This window comes from Parasteatoda tepidariorum, chromosome 2 (assembly GCF_982258835.1).
Source record: "Parasteatoda tepidariorum strain Cologne lab strain chromosome 2, Ptep-v5.0, whole genome shotgun sequence".
NCBI classification, from domain to species: domain Eukaryota; kingdom Metazoa; phylum Arthropoda; class Arachnida; order Araneae; family Theridiidae; genus Parasteatoda; species Parasteatoda tepidariorum.
In genome coordinates, this window is record NC_141756.1 from 127,812,100 (window position 1) to 127,837,187 (window position 25,088).

Consider the following 25,088-nt stretch of genomic DNA (forward strand, 5'->3'; position numbering starts at 1 on the left):
TTAATCTGTGACTTTTCTCGGTAAATTTTTTTTTTTTTTTTAAAATAAAGGATAACTATTTCTTATTCATTATAAATGAAGACAGAAAATCCTTTCTTCATCGTTTACGGTTTTTCAATTCGAATTCTTTCACCATTTATAGGGTATCTGCTACATTTTAGATTTTCAAATTCATGACTTAACGAAGTTATTGTTTGCTCCGACGAAAACAGAATAATAAATTTAAAAAGCATTATAACATTAATTAAAATGATAGATATAACCAAAACTGTTCTACTCTGCATCTTCTTATTTATTGATTTTAAATTTAAAAAAACAGAGTATAGAGAGAGTTATAGATAAAATAGCTGAAAAAATAATAGCTGAGCAAATAATTTTTTCCCCCTTTTTTTCTGCAGAATTACATTCTAAAGATACTTTTCTTGTTCATCAGAAAGAAATGAAATACTCCTGATTTTTCTGTTCTCATTTCAGAATTAAAAAAATTCGCCAATCACTGGCTTGCCTTCAGTTAAAATTTTAAATTGAGAAAATAAAAATAAAAAAAAAATAATAATTCTGAAATTACCAAAGTTTAAAAGATACTTCGCTCTAGAAATGATGTTTTTTCTTTCATTTTTTTAAAGAACACCATAACTTTTAAAGAACATGATAAAAAACTTTTAATATTTTAATAAAATATGACTGTGAGTGGGGATTTAGTTACAAATTCAGATATTCAGAACACCACGAAATTGGGGCAGCGGAATTCCATTTTAAATAGAAAATTTTCTGGCGACCTAAATCCATGATTTTTTTAAGAAAATAGTTAAAATCATGACATTTCATGACAAATTTTGTTCAATACCAAAATTACAGGTTCGCGGATACCCTGTAAGTATCAAATTTTCTTTAAAGGAAATTGAAGTGAATAATAATTTGCAGATGCTGTGATAAACTGCAGGAGGGATACTGGGTTAACCTCATAAATAAAACCCAGCAATGTAACTATTCATTAATAAAACAGCATTGTTGGTCAGAAAATCTGGACATCCAATTCAACTCGAATTTATTTAAAAATTCCTTTCTTTCATCAAAGGATTTTTGGAAAAGCTATTTAAAAAATACTTCGTTGACCCTTTAGTGAAACTATTTTTTCCTTAATTAATTTAACATCAGATAATTGCCGTGTTATTTTCACTTAGTTTATTTAGTCACTTAGTAATTTGTTAGTCACAGAGTTTTTCTCATTTGATAGAGGGAACAACATCTTCAATGAACAGGCGGCCTGTAAAGATTGTACCTGAAAATTTTTTGATACTTTTACAGGTTATCCAGGCTAGCAGACATGTCAAAAATGTATAGTTTTAATAAGGTTTTACTGTATGTGTAAACAAAAAAATACATGCAAAACTAGGATAAAATATTTTTATACATTTTTAAATATTTTTTTCTCTCCATTTTTATTCAGTTTAAACAAAGATAATGTAACTACAAAATGAAAACATATTTCATAACTTAATCAAAATAGTATTTGTTGCTAATAAGTTAAATTTACCTCAGAACGAAGTTCGGCAAGCCTTTGGTCTAACGTACTACGATTATTTGCTTCATCTTCAAGATCTAGCCTCATATTGTCCAGCTCATCTTGATGCTCAGCTTTAATTTGGTTTAACTAAAATAGTAATAAAAATAAAAATTTGAATGAAATTGTATATTTTTATAGCACAGTTTAAAAGAATTAATTTTAATAGCAATGATGAAAATATGAGAAAGTAAAACCTTGACATCACAAAAATAAATAAATAAATTTAAAAAAACTGAAATGCATAGCTGCCAACCTTAGGAATAAAAAATTAGGAACACTATATGCGACAAAATTATATGCACCAATTACAAGAGTAAGACAAAAATTTAACTATTAAATAATAGCATTAATAGACATATATTTAAATACCTTATGTAAATTAGTAAAACAAAAGTATCTTTGGTGGGAAATTTATAATATTAATATTTTATAATTAGGAATACTGGTATAATAGTTTAAAAACAACCATTACCTTATACATAATTCTTCTTCTCCAAATTATAAAACACAAGTAAATAATAATCATAACCAAATATTTCTGATGCACTGTTTAAATGCTACAATTCCTTTAAAAAAAAAAATAATAGTTGTTTAAGATTCAATTTAGTGAAATGATCAGCAACAGCTATTGGAATAGTATTTTCCAATAAAAAGCTACTAAAAATTACTTCTGCACAATGATCACAGGAAGCGCACTTGCAGCGATCAGAACAAGGGATTGGTTTAAAAGCAAAAATACTGCAATTTTACGAAAATTCGGATTTTTTAAATAAAAATATCAGATTTTCAGACTTGATTTGAAAATTAGGAACAAATCCAAAAAATTCTGAACAGTTGGCAGCTATGGAAATGTAAAATTAGTGGCTTTTTAAAATTGCAGTATTAAAGTATACTAAAATCATATCTGAATCATAGAAAAAGGACACAGATAAAAAAGAAACTCCTTGAATTTCAAACAAAACAAAATCGAAGGTTTGAATTATTATTCTTGGAGGAAAATGATTGGGGAATGTAATGAATAAGGTTGTATAAGCAATTATACATCCTTCTTATTAAGTGGGTATAAGTCATTTGACTGATTCTATTAATAATCATTCTGTCATGCAAAAATATATGGGACTGGCTTATAACACTTTTTTGAGTTCTTAAAAAAAACACCCAATTCGTTCATTTCAGACAACAACATACTAATTTTTAAAACAAATACACAGCAACCCCCTTTCCCGCGTCATTCTCTGATGATCCTTGAAATTTGACAATAACGTTAATTTTCCCAGATTTTACATAACCCAAGAAAATCTTGTTTTATATGTTTTTTCAAACAAGACAAAATAATTTTTTTTAAAAAAGAGAGAGAGAGAGAAGAGACCTGTTTGAAACAGCTCATTAAAAAAATTTTTTTTAAAAAAAAATCTAATTGTCCTGCCTCCCACGCGTCAAAATCAGGAGAGTCGTGGGATGGCGAAGCACAGGAAGGGTGCTTCAAGAAAATATGGGTGTTTAAATAGTTATATTTGCAAGTGAAATCTTTTCCAGCAAACTTCAACTTTTGAAAACCACTCATTTAAAAAAGTTACCCTATACAACTGGTTGGTTAATCATATGGTTTTCTTGATTCCAGTAACGTACAAAATTCTTCTAAACAAAAAAAAAAATTTAAAAAAAAAATATATATTCTAGCAGCTCTGAATTTTATTTTCATAGCGTTGAACAGTGATACAGGGTATCTGCTACATTTTAGATTTTCAAATTCATGACCAATTCCAAATATTTTTCATGACTTAACAAAGTTGCTATTTTCTCCAACAAAAACACAACAATAAATTTAAAAAAGCATTAGGATAACACTTATTGAAATGATAGGTCTAACTAAAACTGTTATACTCTGCATCTTCATATAGATTTTAAATTTAAAAAACAGAGTAAAGAAAGAGTTAAAGCAATAAAATGGTTGAAAAAAATACAAAAGCAAAAAAATTTTTCTTGCAGAACTATGTTCTAAAGATACTTTTCGTGTTCAGTGGAAAGGTAAGAAATACTTCGGATTTTTCTGTTCAGGAATAGATTCAGTAAAGAAAGATCAGGATCATATTTATAGATTTTAAATTTAAAAAACAGAGTAAAGAAAGAGTTAAAGCAATAAAATGGTTGAAAAAAAATACAAAATCAAAAAAATTTTTCTTGCAGAATTATGTTCTAAAGATACTTTTCGTGTTCATTGGAAAGGTAAGAAATACTTCGGATTTTTCTGTTCAGGAATAAAAATAAATTCGCCTATGACTGGCCTGCTTCTGCTTAAATTTTAAATTGATAAAATAAAAATAATAACAAAAATTCTGAAATCACAAAAGTTTAAAAGATAATTTGCTCTAGAAATTAAGCTTTTTCTTTCATTTTTTAAAAGAATACCATAATTTTTAAAGAACACGATAAATTTTTTAAAATATATTTTAATCAAATATGACTGGGAGTGGGGATTTTGTTACAAATTCAGATGTTCAGAACACTATGAAATTGGGGGGTACATTCCATTTTAAAAACTAGATTTTTCGGCAACCTAAATCCATGACTTTTCATGATTTTTTTAAAAAAAAAAAAACATTTAAAATCACGACATTTCATGACAAATTTTGTGCAACACCGAAATCCATGACTTTCCAGGTGCGCGGATACCCTGGTGATAACTAAAGTATATTACAAACGGGTTTATTACGACTTGGGATCCAATGGGAACATCTCCACATGAAATTAAATTGTGACGCCAAAGAAGTGAATTATCAACTGCAACACACATCTTATTACTTTTCAACTATTAATGCCTGCTCCCGACAACAGTGATAAAAATTATGAATAAAAAAATAAACACAACCAATCAAGAGAATTTCAAAGAAACAATATTTATTTGCAAATGTAAGCCAAAACGCAAATTTACAAGCAAGTGCTGTGAGGAATAGTGTTGAAATTGTAAACGAAGAAAAAGGAAAAATTGCAATTTTTTTCTCCAAGGTGCTTAGACAAATCTTTCAACAAAAAATAAGCACCTTTTAAGTACTTTTCTCCCACTCAAAAAATATTTTTAAGCACTATACACGTTAACAAAATGCAAAGTAATTTTCAAAAACTGATCATGATCGTGGTTAAATAACCAGTTTCTGAAAAAGAACTCTTGATTATATTAGCAATAATAAAAAGATCAAGAGGATTTTTGGTTCGATATTAGAGGGTGGAAAATGAAGCCTGAAATTAAGAATATCTTGCAAAATACAGCAGAGTTGCACATGAGAGTGCAAGAATCTCACCAAACACATTGTGAAAATGGTGAATAGAACTATGCGAAAAGCATGATTTTGCATAAATACGTGGCGAAAATCGACATGGTAAAAAATCTTATTTTTGAGAAGGAAAAATTAAACACTTTTTAAAAACACCCAATGAAAAAAGCACATTCTAGAGCTTTTAAAAATCGAAAATCAAAAATAAGCACCTTTAACCCACTGACGGATCTGCACGTAAAAAGTCACATTTTAACCTGCAGTCTTTTCTGCACAGCAAAACCGGTTGTCCCATGTTAATAGATAGGGGAACTGTGTGTAGGGGAGAAACATTCTCCCAATTTTGCCCATTTCCTTAACCGCCAGTGGGTTATGCACTTTTTAAAAATGCTACGCACCATGTTCTCATAGTTCATCTTGTAAATGTCAATTTTTGGAAAACATACTTAGATTTAATTTTTACCCCAATTTTAAGTGTTTCCGCTCGCTGCGTTTTTTAATGCTAATCTAATGGAAAAGTAAAATCAAGGTTCCGCTGTATATAGCGATAATTTAATCAATTGAAGGAAACTTAGCTTTATTTACGATGTGATTCATTTGGTAAACTGTGTTAAACTGTTGAACTATATTGACTATTGAGTCTTCTCTAGATTTTAAAGAATGCCATTGGGTAGTATAAGAAACTATCGCATAAATATTTTGAAAAATATTACAATAGCATTGATTCTAAAAATCAATAAACATAAATAGATAAATTTTTAAAAAAATACAGTATTTCATTTAACTTTTAGTGTACATGTGCATTTGTAAGGATTAAAGGTGACAGTATTTGTTCACTTTTAAAAATCAAAAGTTCTTTGTAATAGGCCTCAGATACCATAATAGAAAAAATTTCCTTTACTTTTTTTTTGTTTTTGCTGGCCGTTACTCAGTGAAAGCAATTCTTCCAGGACAAATCAGGGAAAGTTATTGTTGCCAACAGTTAAAACAGGCAGTCCACAACTGGCTACCTTTAACTGCTACCCCTACTTTAGCACACTGTACCATCAAAACTCTCACGGACAATAAAATCGTCGCAAATTGAGTTCATCAAAAAGTAATTTTACAAATGTGAGATTCGAAATTGTTGAGGTTTCTGAACTGGGGGCTAATAAGTGTTTCTCTGGACTGAGGAGACAGCTAAGATCGAATCTTCTCAGCCGAAAAACATCAAAGTTAAATCTCTATAAGGCACTCATACTTCCTGTGCAACTTTATGGAAGTGAAACTTGAGCCCTAAATTCAGATATACTGCGGACACTAGACTCCTTCGAAAGAAAGATCCTCCGAGCCATCTTTGGCACAATTCAAGAAAGGTGATTCTGGCAAAGCAGATATAACTTCAAGCTCTACCAACTTTATAAGCAGCCCCAAATTTCACAAATAATTCACAGTAATAGGCTGAGATGGCTGAGCCATCTATGGAGAAGCCCTGAAAATAGTGTCATGAGAATAGTCACCTTTAAAAACCCGAAGGGGTCACGTCCCAGAGGCAGACCCCCTACTAGACGGCTCGACGACATCCAAAATGATTTGAAAACCCTAAAGACAGAAATGGGAAAGGAGTTGCCATGGATAGGTGGTGCTGGCATTTGTCAGCTGTTGAGGCAGCCAAGGCCTGCAGGGGGCTGTTGCGCTTACAAAGAAGAAGAGATTCAAAATTTCCTGCGTACGATAATACAGCATTAAAAAACTATCTGTAGCAACAACTGAGATAAATGCGGGATTGCGTGTGAATCGTTAATAATTGAGTGCGAACTAAATAATATCTTATTACAACATTGAGATCTGAAAATACCAAAATGAACTGAAATGGGGTATGTTATAATAAAATATCAAGATTTTAAAAACTATGTGGAACATAGTGCAACCCCACATGGATTTATTCAATGCTAATTGTAATTGATTGTCTATTTGTTATTTTTTTCAGAATAAGGATGCCCCTTAAAGATCGGAAAAATCTATTTTCCGAACCTGCCAAAGGGATTTTAAAACAACTATTAAAAAAAAATATTTACTTCTTTTAAAGCATCCTGTTTGGATTTTTTTAGATCATCATACTTCATGTGAATTTGGTTATACTCTGTCTGCAACTTCTCCATACTTTTCATTAATTTGTTCTTCTCTCTAGTAAAAAAAGATGGATTAAATTTAAAATATATAATTGAACCAATTAATTAAATGTATGAAACTATTAAAAGCTATAATTTTTCCCATTATGAATTTTATACCAAATTACTGAAGATGTGGAGTCAGAGTTTAGAAACTGTTGACTCGCAAGTACTCAAAGTTGGCAATGTTTTAAAGACTCAAGATAGTTAGTAGTTAATTTATGAAAAATATTTAAACACATATTTGCAATTATTTGAACAAAATTTTGAATTCTAACTTATCTCTATGATTGAGCTAAAAACTTTTTTAGGCTATTGCAATATAGTGAAGGAGCAATTTACAGATAATGAATGTCAGTGCACTTCCTACAATTATGACTCTGACATATTGAACTATCATAAAAGACAAAACTATTTATGCTATGTAATCATATAAATATGATTCTTGATTGCTATTTTAAAATACAGTTGCCTAGTTAAACAATTGTATAAAAGTTTTGCATAAATGTTTGTATAAATGTTTTAGAGGAGGTGGATCCCCTACTGTTACAAATGCTATACACAATTACAAGAATATATTGGATCTCCTTCATACGCTTTTTATGTTGTTTATGAAGATAATTTGCGTTTCGTTCTACGAGTTTTGCAATACTTCATTTAATTGAATAAATTTACACTGTTGGTTAGAATAACATGTCAAAGGATGATTTCTTTCACTAAGTTCTTCAGACCAATGCATAATAATAGTTTAATAACTTTATTAACTACAAATCAGGGTTCATGATTTTTTTGATTTAAATCGTATTTTTATTCAAATACACTGTAAGAACTTTGACTTATGACTAAAAAATCCTTATAAATGTTTAATCAAAATTAAATTAATATTAAAACTATATAAGAATGTATTAGGAGCTCTAACTACCTAAAACAATTTTTCATTATAATACATAGCTTTGAGAGCATAGCAACTATTTTCAAAGAAATGCATGATTGAAATTTAAAGACTTGGTGAAATAGAGAATTTAAAGAATACTTTAACGATTAAAACAAAGTTTCAATTACCAAATCACACTTTTAATTTAAAATTGTGACTTCTTCTATTTCTCTTGATTTTTTAAAATGACTAAATAAATGCAAAGATTGCATTTATAAATGTAGTCATTTATCAAAAAATAAATATTTAATCTATATATTTTTATATTAAAATACTCATGTTTAATCTTATATCAAAATAGATAAGTTAAGCTAAAAAAAACTTTAAAAAATCTATCTACCTATTGAAATTTTTTTTTCTCCACAAAATTTCTTTATAGAAAATCTGATAATGTCAAAGATACTGTAAACATATTATGAGAAAAAAATACTTAAATGTTCACTTTAATCTGTACTTTCAATCTCAAGAATCAAAAGACTTTTAAAAATATAATTTCAAATGTGTTGGAATTTACACACAACAAGAAAGAAAGTAATTTTGTTAGCTAAAATTAATGCAGAAATTTATTTAAAATAAATTTTAAAACTAAGAAAAGAAATAATAAAAGTATCAATAATTTAAAACACTGTTTTTTAAATCAATATATATTTATAAAAAAAATCAGTTGATTTAATTCAATGATTTAAAAAAAAAAATAATTTGATTAAAATCATGATTTAAATAGCGATTAAAATCAAGCTGATTTAAATCAACTAACTCTGCTACAAATATAAAAAGCATTATAAATCTTACTGCCTCTCAGCAATGATCGTCTTCGAAGCCTCTTCTAGCCGAAGTTGCAACATGGCTAACTTTTGCTCGGTAAGTTCTGGAACTGCAAAATCGTTCATTTCGCCTCGCGAAAGGCGGGAGCACTTTTTCTCGTTAACAGGAGTTCTAGAATCATCACCAAGCAATAGTTTTTCCAAAAATTGCAGATCTTGAGAGACATCAGGGGGGTCAGAAACGCCTTTTTCCTCGACATCAAATTGTTTAGACGGAAGAGAATCGGTGATAACACGCTCGTCCAAGATTTCCCCCGGGCCGACATCCCTCTCGGGAATCTCCGTACCCGAAGAATATACAAGATCTTCTTTCTTCTCCTCATTGTAGTCTTGTTTGTTACTAAATAATTTATTCTCCTTTCTTAATTTCTCCACTTGAGCAAAAAGCTCCTGTTTTTCCCTTTTAAGAGTATTGCATTCTTTGGCAGCAGTTTCCAGCTTTCCCCTAAAAGTGCAGAAATTCAGTTAATGGTTACATAAACATCTCAGTGGGCAATATAATTTTGTTACTAAAAATAATAATTAATTTTGCTACGAAAAATAATAATAAAAACTTTTTCTCTGAGTTTTCAACTTTTTTAAAAAATAAAACTACTTGTATGGTTGTTAAATTTCATTGTTAATTATTAAGTGATCATGGCTGTATTTTTTTTTTTTTTTTTAACAAACTAATATAACTATTGGGAACAAAAACAAACACATAAATACAAAGAATATATATTCGTCGTCAAGAGGAAAATCCTGTCCAGGCGACAAAGAAAAGTAATACAATAAATTTAAAATAGAAATTAAAAAAAAAGAAGAAAAAAAAGGGTGGGGTATTACAATCATAAATTATTTTGCTCATCATAAGACATCATATATTGTTGAACACAGTAATAATAGAAAAAAAAAATACATGAAACTATATAAAAAATAACAAAGGTAACATAAGAAATTCATTTGGATTGGCACAAGACAGGTATAAAAAATCAAATGCTTCCTTTAAAGTGAAAGATAGAGATCTAAATCGTCAATGTTCATCACAAATTGAAATAAAGCACGCTTAAAAGAAGAATATATTTAGACGTTTTGCAACTGAAATGGTAATTTATTATATAATTTAGGTGCTAAGTAAGAAAACTGTTTTCATGAAATGGGGAATCTGATATATTTAAGCTGGTCTCCTTTCAGACACATTAGTTTTTAGTATGCATATTAATTTATTGTTGTCTAAATAAAGTAAAATACGAAAGAATACATTATGGTGAAATGGTAATAGGTTAATTCTTGTATATATATTGGTAGTAGTTATACTTGAATTATTTATATTTAGAGAATTAATAATCTTGAAGCATTTATTCTGAACTGAGATTAAAGGAAGTAAATTAGTTTTGTATTCACCGCCATATATTATTGCACCATAATTAATTAAAGAATAAAACCAGGAGTAATAGAGTGCTTTCACAAAATTAAAATGAATTTTATTCTTAAGATGATAAAATTTAACTAAAGCAAAACGCAATTGTTAATATGTGTTTTCCATTTCAAATTAGAATCGATATATAGTCCTAAATATTTGATATTATTTACAGATTGTAGAATATAGCATTGACAATTTTCATTAGTACTTTTACAGGAGAGAGTGAAATTTTAAATAATTTAAGTTAAATTCTGATTTTCTTAAACAGAAATAAATATATTTAGTTTTATTTAGATTTAAATTTAAGTCATTTACTGTAAACCATTTTGAAATTACGCGTAAATCAGATTCAATTCGAAAAATTAGTTGATTTAAACCAGTGCAAGAATACAAAATTACGGAATTATCAGCATATGTTATTATCTTACCAAAAAAGTTTGAGTTGACAAAAGTCATTGATGAATATAATAAACAATAAGGGTCCTAGAATAGATCCTTGAGGAACACCACGGTTTGAGAAAATATAATTACTAAAATTACTTTGGATTTTAACTCTATGTTCTCTGTTTGAAAGATATGAAATAAACCAATTTAAAATAATTCCTCTGGAACCAGCAAATTCTAATTTTTTGATTAAAAGATTTTGATTGACATTATCGAAAGCTTTTGATATATCAAGAAATATAGCTACTGTTATCTTATTTTCAGCAATACTATTATGAATAAATTTTGAAAATTCCAAAAGAGCTTTTTCTGTACTTTTGCCTTTAATAAATCCATGTAGATTTTCATAGAAAAAATTCGTATATTTTAAATAATTGTACATTTTATCAGCTAGAGCTTTTTCAATGATTTTGGAAAAAAACAGGTAATATTGAAATTGGTCTATAGTTTGATAAGCAATTTTTATCGCCGGCTTTAAAAATTGGAGTTATAGTTACTCTTTTTAAAGAAGTTGGAAAAATGGATAACTTGATTGAGGTATTGATGAAATTAGTTATAAAATTTATATTATTGAGAGCAAATAGTTTAATTAATTTTACATTAATACCGTCATAGTCAAAGGACTTTTTATTAGAAAGTGAATTTATTAAGTAAAGTACATCACAATCATTCAATTCTAGGAAAACAAACGAAGTTAAACTTGGTGAAATATATATTTGAAAACTGTTTGAATTTGGGTTTGAAGTACTGTTAGCATTTGCAAATGATTTATTGAATTGATCAGAAGATTCATAGTCGTTTAAAATTTCAGGTAAAGTAGGTGATTTGCTCTGATTACCAATGATACTATTTACAAGATCCCATTTTTGTTTATTTGAATCAAAATTTAAAAATTTGATTTTGAAATATTCTGATTTTGCTGTTTTAATTAAGTTCTTAAGCTCAGAAACTATAGTGTTGTATGCTGTTTAGTAAATAATATCCCATGGATATTTTCTAGTTTTTAACTGTTTTTCCTTTCTTCGAATTAAAATCAAGATATTACTAGTCCTCCAGTTATTTTTGGCTCTTTTGCTTGATTTATGCATATATTTAAAATTATTTTTTAAATTATTAAGTTTGAAAACAAAACTTCGATGTTGTTGATCAAGAGAATCTTGAGGATTGTAATTAAATTTGTAATTTGACAGATAATTATAGAGCTTATTATAGTTGATTGAAATTTTATTTTCAGTTTCCTTAATTTTTATTCACCTCATCCTTATAAACACTGTAAAAGGTTGGATAGTGATCGCTTAGGTCATTTATGAATATTCCAGACTTGACTGAAAATTTATTTGTTTTTACGAAGACATGACCAATGCAAGTTGGCGAGGATTTTATTCTAGTTGGTTTGTTTATGTAATCTTTAAATCCAAATTGGCATAATAAATTAATATATTCATGAGTAATAAAATCATCACTCAGAATATCAATATTTATATCACACATCAATATTATATTAGGATATTTAAGCTTTAAGATTATTACTTTAAGTTCAGTATTAAAAAAATCAACACTAAAATCATAAGATCTATATAAAGATAGAAATAATAAAATTAAAGATTTGCAATAAAGTAATATAGTATTTAAAAGTTAAATTATCACAATGCGTGGTGTGTTTGTCAGGGAAGTCTATATACACCGATTTGTGCTAATTTTTCATACTGTTCTATTTTTTCCTGTTATCTATGATTTTTTAATAAACTCACGTAGAACAGATTATTTTAAGTAAGTCAAAAACAATTTTCAACTTCATATAATACATTTAAAAAAAAAACTTTTTTAATTTGGAATGCTTACTTTTCATTTACTTCAAATAAATGTGTGTCATTATCCAACTTTTTTTGACATCTTAATCTTATGGGGCACTTTTGATCGCCGTCCGCAATGAAACACGAGATTAAGTGACAAAAGATGGAACCAGGAGGTACTACTATAATTTTTCAAGATTTTCTTTGCTTTTTTTCTGGTACTTTCTAACAATACAATAATCAGAAGAAAAAAAAAATTCAAATTCTGAAAACTGACCTTAATACCCTTGATTCCTCTCTCGCTTTATTTCTTTCTGTCCTGACTTTACTCCATTTTTCCCGCCAGTTTGCTGTACAATCTGACCACCAACGCATTGTTTTTTCCATCTGAGCAGCCCTAGCTCTGGCCTCTTCTAGCTCTCTTAGCCTCAATTCTTCTTTTGCATCCCATTCGTTGTCATAGTTATGGTGGTGATGGGATGAGAGCGAATGTTGGGATATATCATTCGGTATATCCTCCGCCCAATGTGACAAAGAACTGTGCCGTTTCACTGAGCTAGCCGTAGAACCAGCTTGAGACATCCCTGAAAACTCCTTATTTTTAATGCATGATTTTACCAAGAATAAAATTAGTATTTTTCAAGGAATTTTCTTTCAAGGAAACACAATTTTTTTAAAAACTAAACAAGTCAAAGTAAACACTGGATCTGATCAATGTATCCAAAGCATGAACTATTGAATAGCTGAGTCCGGCTTTTAAGCAATTAAACTCCACTCTACATAGAAATATTATAATTATAACTTTACAATAATTATATATTATCATTAATGAGACAAGCTAAATTATAATCAATAATTAGAGTTTTATATTTAAAGTAAAGATTTAAATAAATTGCATCTCATCATTAAAACTACTTCTTTCGACTATTCTAATTGTTTGTGGGCGTTAAGATAGCTCGGTTGGCAGGGTGCTGGACTCACGTTTGTTGTTGTTGCTAATTCCCATCTGGTCTGACGGGGTCAGACCAGATCAATGAATCCGTTGACATTCAGAAAATCCGAAACCAGAATGGGAGAGGAATGAATGTCATTCCAGTCCAGCCCTAAACAGTTCAAGATGTGCTCAGGTGATGCCTGGTTTTGTTGGCATTTAGGGCAAAGAGGAAAGACTTTTTGATTTGCAGAAAATGTGAGACATTTCAGGTGTCCACTGGCCAGTCGGGATAAGCAGGTGTTGGTTCGCCTGTCACCAGGGAGAGATAAAGAGAGTCCTGGTCTTTTTGCTTTATACCAGTAGTGAATAGGTGGAAGCAGCCACTTTTGTTTGTTCTGGGACTTTTGCCTTGCAAACAGTTCAAGGTATGTAAGCTCTGAGGTGGAGGGGACTGGATGGTCTAGTCCCTTCTTTGCAAGAGTGTCAGCCAACTCGTTGCCGTGGATATCGACGTGGGACGGGATCCATTGAAAGTGGACCTCATGCTGTTGGGAAATGAGCTTTACTTTTTGTAAGATCGAAAAACTGGTTTTATCTCCAATGAGGGCCCAATTTTTGAGGTGTTGAATTGAACTACGGCTGTCAGATAGTATCCAAGTATTTCCAAGGTGCCCTTCACTCAAGATTTTCTCTAGTCCCCTGTCGATTGCAATTAGTTCGCTTCGAAAGACGGAGCAGAAATCGGGTTTGATTCCAGCTAGTCGAAGACACATAGTAAATGGTGACGGGTGCATGTTAAATATGTTGGGTCGTTCAAATTATAAGGCTGGAGCCGCGATGGCTCTGGGGATAGAGCGTTTGCCTTCCAATGAGGCGAACCGGGTTCGAATTCTGCATCCGGCTAACACAGATCACAGTGCTGATGTGAAATATCCTCAGTGGTAGACGGATCATGGATTAGAATCTCCTTGCCGTCAGGCTACCCGTAGGAGATTCTCGTGGTCTTCCTCTCCATGTAACGCAAAAGCTGGTCAGTTCCATGAAAAAGTCCCCCACAAAGGCAAATTTCTCCCAATACTCGATCCAGGAGTCTCCTTGTCTTCTGGATTGGGTTCAAATGACAAGGCTATGGAGTTAAACATTAGTAGTTGTAAACCCATTAAATTGGGTTGGCTGTTCAACGACGGTTATAAAATAAAATTATACGGATGGGGGTACTAGATTAGAGATGGATAGTTCTCTGGTTCAGGTCAAAATTACGATTTGTGGATGAATGAATAGATGTAGGTGAATTTTGGTCCACAGATGGCGCCACTGGAAAACAAAAACAATCGCACCTTTTGCCTTAATGGCCTATAACAAGAACAACAACAAATTATTTGTGAATATAGGACAAAATTAGGAAATTTCTTGGTGGTAACTTTTTTTCCACTGGCCATTTTTCTTGACAAAATTCTTAATGTAAATTTTTTTTAATTAATATTTAAAAAATATTGTGTTACATATACTATTTTTATAACACATTACATTTTATCAAAAGAAATAATTAAAAAAAGTAAAAATAGGTTCAACTTTAGACTTATTTATCTCATAATCAATTTAAAACTTCTGTATTAGAATGAAATATAATAACTAACTCTGGAAAATTAAGCCTCTTAATTAAACATAATATACCTATTAAGATTAGATTTTCTGCTATTGCTGCTCTCAGCTTTAATTATCTCATTATTCTTTCATTGTTCATTCTCTTTTTTCCCTTTTGTTTTTTAAAACTTTTTTTATAGATTGCACATGTTAAATTTTTAAAAAAAAACTTTTTCTTGGAAATTATTATTACATTTATTTGCCATTACCCTTGCTATGAGAGCGCCAAAGACGAAATACTGTACCTACCCTTTTTTTTTTACTTATTTCCGTTTCATCTTTCAGCAAAGAAACAAAGCAAACATCAGCCTAATTGTAGAGGATTTTCTTTTGGTCAATAATTAATTCTACTTTACGGCGGCCATTAAAAACAAAATTAGCCACATCTGAAAAGATGTTGAAATAAAGTGTCAATGCAAGAAAAGTAATTAAAGATTACAGCAGTGAAGAAATTAAATGCATTGAAAAAAATTAGGATTAAACTACATTGTGCCTAAATTTAGACTACTTGAAGATTCTTTATAGAAAATTCATTACCTTATAACTTGTCAAACATTCAATTGAAATATACACAGAAGTTATTAAAAATAAATGTTTTTTATGTGCATTTCCAGCAACTGAGGATAAATGACAAAAGAGGCATTGGTCCCCGCTTTATTTTAACTTTCCCCGTTGCAAGTGTGGACTGCTAATCCTAACTTTTATTTGAGAGCTTATTTCTTCTTATTGTTCAACAATTTGAATTAAAATTAATTCCTTTCACTCTCTTTCAATTGAAAGCAATAAGAAAAGGGTGGAAAAGGAGTAACTACTTGTACAGTAAGTGGGGGAAAAAAATTGTCATTAGGGGTCTGTTTAGGTTTTTCTGAGAGGTACCTATTTTGTGAAAATTAAAAAGTCAATGCGAAAATATGAAAAAAAATACAGATTGATCGTTTCTTACGGGATACAAATATAAAATTTTAAGAAAAAGCATTTTGTGAAACTACCGTTTTTCCTAAAGTTGAATTTGTGAAGGTCTCGCTAAACGGCAGTAAATTTGGCCTGCACAGACCCCTGGTCATGTTGCTCAAGCAAATTTCAAATATAAATTTAAAATTGACGAAGAAAATCGGCCATTAGTTGCAGTCTAGCGACATTTTCATATAATTCTGAAATCGAGAACTTGATCATTTTTTCAATTCTCAGACATTGCAATCGAAAATCTCCTGGTATAATGTTGTTTACTAGTTTAAGGCACCACATAGAGCAATATAAGCTTTAATCTTTTTCTGACCAACACAAACAGAATTTGTCTGAAATTTATCATCACTAAATATTTTGACCAGCTAGTATGTTTAAATTTTAAATGAAGTTCTGTGTTGGATGACAATACGAGTATTAATCGATTTCTGAACAGCTCTTAAAAGAATTAACAGCTATTTCAACATCTAAGAAAGGTTAATGCCCATTAAATTTCAACCCCTTCCAACAAGTTCCAACTAGTGCCTGATGCTAATCCAATTTAATATCAATTTTTAAATAATGTGAAACAAATTAATAGCCATATTATCACAACTTTATTTATGGAAATATTAAGTAGGAACTCAAAGAAACTTACAGACATAAAACTAAAATAAGAATTTTAAAAACCATTTTTTTAAAAAATATTTTATATTGGAAAAATGTTTTAATTTTCGACTAACTATAATGAGTATCAACTCTTGATTAACATAGAGCGTTTAATTTAAAGTAAAATGCTTCTACGACTGTCGAAGAAAAAAAAACATCACAGAAAGAGACCAACTCAAAAGGCATACTGGGATACTTCCATATCGTGATCTGTTGCGCCAATTACAATCGCCAAAGTGCTAAATAGATTTTAAACTTGAAAATTTAAAAAACAAACAAAAACATACAGATGTTTGACTGGGGGTCGCTATGAGTTATACTTTTAATTGGTACCTCTCTGTGATGTTCTATTTAGTTTCTCGCAGGATGCTGTCCGGAAGTTGCCAAGACTTGGCGATAATTCTGCAAGAGATCAGGATACTGAAATCTTCCTACTAAATCATCTACATTTTTTCTTTTTTTTAAATTTGCAAGTTTATAATCTATTTGGCACCTAAGTGATTACAGTTGGTGCTACAGATCACGATACCGAAATATCCCCCAGAGTTTTAGGGATGATTTCCGTATCGTGATCTACGCCAAAATTGGCGCCAAAATTTGGCGAGATCCCTACGAGTGCCTGCGGGGAGTTTTTTGAGGGGGCGTGGCCAAGAACGGCAAAAATGACGTTTTCACAAATCGTCTGGAGTGGGATGGGCTTCATGATGTAGGAGTTGTTTGAATTATGAAAGAAACAAACCTGATCCTTTCCCTTTGTTTGAACTGGAAACTAAGCAAATATAAAAACAAAGAGACTTAGTTTTAATTTAGGAAAAGAACAATCTTTTAAATGAGTATATTTCAAAAAAAAGTTTTTTAGTATTTCTTTTAAAGTTAATAAATTATTGATTAGCAAAATACGTTTAAAACAAAACCTTTATTCTAACTCATGCAACACTGTTCTGACAATTCAATTATTGTAATTAAACATTAAAGAAGAAGTAATTATAATTTTTAAAATAAATTCTTGTTACATATTATTCTAAATTGGTGAAGTTTTTCTAAAAAAGGAAATAGATTTAAAAAACAAATCTCGAGTTAATTGAACTAATTAAGCACTTAATATTATTAATAAAAACGTAAACTAAGTATTTTCTTTTAAAAATAAAGTTCAAACTTATTGTAAAATTACTTACCAGCTCTTTCAATGAAATTATCCTTAGATATATAAATAAATCACGGCTGTATTGAAGGAAAAGTAAAGACATAAATAAAAATGTCCGGGGGGGGGGGAGGAAGTAGGCATATTCTTGATTTTCAATTATCGGATCACAAATTTATTAAGTTGATTATAAATAATTTATAAAATACTTGGTGAATACAGTTTTTAAAAGCTTAATCTTTTGCTCGGCATTGACTTCATATTAAAAAATAATAACTATGCTTTAATTAAAATGCAGAAGGGTAATTTCTAAAAAATGAAATTAAAATTATTAGTACTGTCGAAGTTATAATTCGAAAATTGAAATAATAAAATTTAGTTAAAAATGCCAAACGTTATAACATAGGGAAAAATTACACGTGAACATGCCTATTCAACCTTATAGCAAAACTGAATGACCGCTCTAAATTACCCGCCAATTGCTGAACAAGATGACGGTCGTTCACGTGTCTCCATATGCGTAGCATGAGGGGGGGGGGACATGCTTTTTTTTCATAGAAAACTGTTTCTTTATTTTAATTTTTTTGTATATATGCATATTAATTCTTTATATTAACGTATGTTTATTAATAAATGTATATATATACTATATATGTAACTAAAATAAAAGAGCAGTTCTGAAAAAAAAACAAAAAGCGTGTTCCCCCCTCACGCTACACCTTTGTTTCGAGAAAAGAAAGTACCGTGTGCAAAAAATGCCGCGAAATTGAATTTAAACATGGCTGACAAGTATTTTTTTTTTTTTTTTCGTAACAATTATTTTTTAACTGTTCCAGTGATTTTTTTTTTTCTTTTCTTTGAAAACTTACTGGGAAAAATAAGAGTTAGCTTTCAAAAATTAAGAATTCTCAATAACAGTCAGTAGTGTCAATTGTGTTTTGATCTGAAATTCCTGTGAGAAAATAAAAATACTTCTTTAAACAATTTATTGTTGTTAAAAGCCGTTTTTGTTGCGAATTAATAAATGGACTATGACGAACGCATTTAGTTTTTTACGCTAAATCCTTTAAATTGATCGACAAAATAGTTTTGAAATTATAGGGGTTTTATGCACAAAAAGTACTATTTTGCACATGTACATATTTAAGCTTCTGACATTGCTATCTAAAAAAATAAGATATTGCTCCCCATTGCTATTTAAACAAATAAGATATTGTTCCGTATAATTCTGATGCTTCCAAAATGTTTAAATAGTTTTTTGTTAGCTAAAACAGGACACTCGAGGTCAGGCAATTTCTTACCACTTACTATGAAGAGGGTACTTGAAGGTTTGCTGATGTTTTAATTATTTTTTTTAAAGATTTTCATTTCAAATCCTATTTTTTCTATATAAGTAACACTGATACAGGAGTTGATAATTTTTATTCCAGAATATTATTCACATCTAGTTTAAAAAGTTAAAGTAAATTTAGTTAATATTTTTTAGCATTTTTGTAATGATAATGGTATCTGTAAATTAATTCCGAATATTTTCCTGTTAATTAATTAAGTTAATTTAAACATTTTTATATTATATTTTATATATATATATATATATATATATATATATATATATATATATATATATATATATATATATATATATATATATATATATATATATATATATATATATATAGCACAATAGAAACAAAACCGAACAAAAACGGAAACAAAAAGAAAACGGAAGTAAGGTAATAGTAGATAATATCAAGCGCTAAAGCTGCTTTAAATATGATCACTATAACATAGCACAAAAAACAAAGAGAAAACGAAAATAACAAATAAGTTTTATTAACTGCGCATAAGCTGCAAGTATATAGAACTCATAAAATAAGGTAAAAAATTGAGAAAATATGGAAAAAAAAATAAAAAATAATGACAAGAGAAGAAAATTATTTTCAATAATTTTCAAGCATTTAAAAAAACATAATTTTTAATACCTCTAAAAAAGAAAAAAAAGAAATAAATAAATAAAATTTATTAAAATTTGGAAAACAAAACTAAGAAAAGATATAATCTCTTCATCAGCTCACACGATTATATCCGCAAAAGGAGTGCTTTCTAATATTGTATTAATATAGCCAAAGCAAAATATATCAATACAACAGTGTGAGGAGCACACATCTCTAATCTCTTTACATTTTATTTTCAGTATTCTGCTTGATATATTTGTTTGCTTTTCCGTACATATTTTTTACTTAATGTGTTCCAATTTCGTTTAAAATTTTTTGAGTGCTCCTCACACTGTTGTATTGATATATTTTGCTTTGGCTATATTAATACAATATTAGAAAGCACTCCTTTTGCGGATATAATCGTGTGAACTGATGAAGAGATTATATCTTTTCTTAGTTTTGTTATCCAAATTTTAATAAATTTTATTTATTTATTTCTTTTTTTTTCTTTTTTAGAGGTATTAAAAATTATGTTTTTTTAAATGCTTGAAAATTATTGAAAATAATTTTCTTCTCTTGTCATTATTTTTTATTTTTTTTCCATATTTTCTCAATTTTTTATCTTATATATATCAGGGTTGGCAGGTTTTTGACATGTGACAGTTTTTGACAGTTTAAACCATGGTTTAAACCGTCACGTCAAAAACCTCACTGTCAAAAATGTCGAAAATGTCAAAAACCTATATTCATATGTGAAATTTAATTAATACATAAAATTTATATATTTTTTTATAAAGGATAGTGTTTCTAAATATGTTCTAGAAAAAATAAATTTAAAATTTTGAAGAAACACTTATATTTTGAATAGTAACCAAAATCTTGTGCTTTTGAAAGCTCACATCTTTTATAATATTATGTATTCATTTTCATGTATTATTGAAAATCTGCAGTGATATTATTAAGAAATTTATTTATAGCCAAATTTAGTGTATAGTATAGATCATAGTAAAAATTAGACATTTTTAAAGATAAACATTAGCAGTTTTGTACATTAGACATCTTTTAAAGAAAAATCTTTTTAATATTCTTTTAAATCTTCTTAATAATCTTTTTAACATAAGACAATACAAATTTAAGTGCTTTCTGTTAAATACACAGAGTAGTTAGTGTCGATTTACAGTATATTCAGCCTATTCATTTACTATGCTGAAAATTTAGTTTATCCAAATACTTGTGAATTTCATTTTGCTGAATACTATATACATAGTTTTGTTGAATATCTAAATATTCAGCTGTTGAATAATTACTTCTTGCTTTCAAGATATGCATTATTTGTATTCTTAATACAAGTGGGGGAAAAAAATTAAGAGGTAAAAATTGTTTTACAATGATAAGTGTAATAATTATAAATAAATATAATAAACAATATGAATTATATTTATAATTATTCCCAAATATAACTACTTTTAAATTCAAATTAACATACTGGATAATAAAGATATTCGGTATAACATTAAATTTTTTTTCATACACTTGTATCAAGTTTGTATTTATACAACATAACTTGTAAGTTCCTTATAAATATTAGTTATATGTTCCTTATATGTCAAAAATGCATAGTAATAAACTTTTAATTTTCTTAAGTATCAAAAAAAAAAATTTTTTTTTTCAAAATATAAATATTTAAAAAAATTTTGTGCAAAATTTTTCTGCACATGCATTTGAATATAAATTTCTGAGATTTCAAATCTGTTATTTTACCTTAATTTTAATTAAAAAATATTTTAAAACCTGCTGATTACCTATAGTATAATTAAATTTCAATATAATGCATGGCAACTGTTGGTAGTTTTTAAGTTCACATAATTTTTTTTGGCAAACTTTAGTTTTTGACATTTTTGACGGGTTTTTGACGGTTTAAACCAGTATTATACCCTTGTCATGTCAAAAACCCAACCCTGATATATATATATATATATAGAGAGAGAGAGAGAGAGAGAGAGAGAGAGAAATTGAAATTAGAGAGTTCAAAATGTAGAGAAAGCATGGAGAAATTACAGAACAATGACAAAAGAGAAAAGAAAAATAATAAATATCCGTAGGAAAAAAAGATATGATCTTTTCATTAGCCCACACGATTATATCCGCAAAAAGAAGTGCTTTCTAATACTGTATCAATATAGCCGAAGCAAAAAAAAACAATACAATAGTGTGAGGAGCACTAAAAAAATAGAACCCTTTTTGGGTTCATCTAATATATATATATATACATATACATACTCCCCTCTGTAGAGGATCAAAATTGTGATGGTATGTCTTCGGATCATCCTCAGGGATGTTTCCCAGACCGTCGCCAATAGCCCATTGTGCAGCTCTAGTTCGACGTAAATGAACTACAACAACATATACCTACACATATATACATACCAGACCGTTGGCCGTCGATTACAGTAATCGATTACAACTGTAATTGATAACAAATAATTACAGCTATGTGATCAATTACTTGTAATCACGATTACAAGTAATCGCGATTTTAAGTAATCAAAATTTTCGATTATATCAGAGTAGAGCGAAAATGTAATCAATTACTTGTAATCATGATTACAAAGTTTGATTACAACTGTAATCATGATTACATAGTCGATTACAGTAATCAATTACTTGTAACCGTAATTACAACTTTCAAAAAATTTTGATTACAGCTGTAATCATGATTACAATTTTGATTACAGTAATCAATTACTTGTAATCATGATTCCAAGTAACTGCGATTACAAGTAATCACAACGAAAACGATTACGGGTAATAAAATGCATACATTTACAAGTGCATCGATATATGTACGAGCAAAGTATGTACTTATGTACAACGTACGTATGTACTTGTATAACTACATACTTTGTTAATACTTAAGCGCATGTAGTGCATGGATGTACAAAAAAATAGTTATATGCACAATGTACGTATGTACATACAACGTATACATATACATAATTACAAGTAATGTATAAATACATGCGTACATTTAAATATATGTCATTACAATATACACATACATTGCGCATATATTAAAAAAAAATTATATAAGTAAAGATATTAAAGTTTGTTTTAAAATTTATTCTAAGGCTTATAAAACTCGACCTCATATTTTTTGAAAGCAAGCGATAATTTTATTTTAAATTTCTAAATATTATTTTCACACATAAAATTTACCGTTTTTTTTGCCATTTAAAAAATTTCTATAAAACATGCATTATGTTATAAAAAATAAATAAATCTGTATTGTCAAACAATTCATGAAAATACCTGAAAATAATTCTTTATTCAAAGAATTTCAAAATGACTTAGAATAATTAAAGCTGATAACTAAATTTAAATGTCGTTTGATTTTGTCATTTAACTTGCTTGAGTCATTATAAGTTAACTTACATGCATTTTATTTATTGCATTGTACACATATTTAGACGTAAATGTATTGTACATATGTATACGTGTAATGTATGTACGCATGTACAATGCATGTACAAACATTCACGCATTGTACATGCATTTATAGCACAAATGGATATGCATACATGGAACATACGTGCATTGTACATGTGTGGATACATTCATTGGACATATGTACATTGCACCATATGCATAGATAGGGATAGCATACATGTACACATGTAAAATTTGTACGTAAGAATTATGCTCAATATATTTATGCACATATGTACTGTATATGTACATTATATGAATATGTATCAGTACGCTATATGTATATACATCTCTACAATATATGCATCTCAAATGTGTGTATGTACATATGTTATGCATGTCGAATGTATGTATGAATATATCTAAAATATAAATTGCCCAATGTACGTACAATCGTACTCAAATGTATTATGCATATTGGGATACATACATTGAGCATGAACATATTGTGTATATGTACATCCATACATTGGACATGCATATCATGTACATGTATAAATACATATATTGTACTAACTATATATATTGTGCATACTATATATATATACCTATATTGTACATACTACATATATACCTATATTGTACATACTACATATATACCTATATTGTACATGCATACATATATTATACTGTTCATAAATACATGCATGCATGGGGCATACATCGTACAGACAATGCATGTATGTTTGTACAAACAACAAGCACTTGTATATACATGTGTACATGAACATAGATATACATTTTACATACACAAATATTTGCATAAAATGCATATATTCATTGTATATAAATGTACATGTCTGCATTGTTTGCAGATACATACGTAATTATTAGCTATATACATACATACATATATTTTATACTTACAATATAAGTGTATGTACATATGTGTGAAACTAAAATGTCTCAGCATATGCACTAGATAAAATCATATGTACATACATTTTAGTTACATTCATTTGTACGCATACAAATACGTACAAAATGCAGTACATGTAAATGCGTGCAAAATGTATCATTATAAAATACATTATACTATCTAATGTAAAATATAATCATTTATAAGAATACAATAGTTTTGTAATCGTGCATTTAGATTACATGTAACCATAATGACATGTAATCATATATTTTGATTACTTGTAATCATAATTACCCGTAATCAGTTTCGTTGTGATTACTTGTAATCGCAATTACTTGGAATAATGATTACAAGTAATTGATTACTGTAATCGAAATTGTAATCATGATTACAGCTGTAATCAAAATTTTTTGAAAGTTGTAATCACGATTACAAGTAATTGATTACTATAATCAAAAAATTTAATCGATTACATTTTTGGCCAACTCTGATACATACATACATACATACATACATACATACATACATACGTACATACATTAACATATGCATACATACATTCATAAACATATATGCATACAAACATGCATAAATATACATACATTAACATATACAAACGAACGCATATGCATACATATATACATAAACATATATATGCATACACACATACATAATATACATACATGCACATATACAAACATACACATATACATACATACATAAACATATACATGCACACACATATACATAAACATATAAATACACACACATATATATAATATGATAGATACATAACATGATATGTATATATATATATATATATATATATATATATATATATATATATATATATATATATATATATATATATATATATATATATATATATATATATATATATATATATATATATATATATAATGTGATATGCATATGTATTTATATATAATATATATATAAATACCACTAGGCTAACTGTTGAGTTTTCCATCGTCTTCCTCTCCATGCAACGCAAATGCGAGTTAACGCAAATTATATATATATATAGTGGTGAAATAAATAGGGAGAATTTGCATATTTTATAGAA

At 28.6% G+C, this 25,088-nt stretch overlaps 1 protein-coding gene across 4 annotated transcripts in view; it reads right to left on the reverse strand.

Annotated features, from left to right (window-relative positions):
- LOC107442958 (coiled-coil domain-containing protein 102A) overlaps window positions 1–25,088 on the reverse strand; it is a 43,431-nt gene that overhangs the window by 14,664 nt on the left and 3,679 nt on the right. For 3 of the 4 annotated variants that reach the window (XM_087158374.1, XM_087158377.1, XM_087158375.1), the window contains exons 2-6: window positions 15,214–15,350; window positions 12,664–12,970; window positions 8,716–9,192; window positions 6,897–7,005; window positions 1,538–1,654 (exon numbers count right to left, since the gene is read on the reverse strand). In XM_087158374.1, the coding sequence (XP_087014500.1) occupies window positions 1,538–1,654; window positions 6,897–7,005; window positions 8,716–9,192; window positions 12,664–12,968 (1,008 nt within the window). In that variant the 5' untranslated portion in view covers window positions 12,969–12,970; window positions 15,214–15,350. The remainder of the gene's footprint in view (window positions 1–1,537; window positions 1,655–6,896; window positions 7,006–8,715; window positions 9,193–12,663; window positions 12,971–15,213; window positions 15,351–25,088) is intronic. The other variant, XM_087158376.1, reaches the window with a different exon arrangement.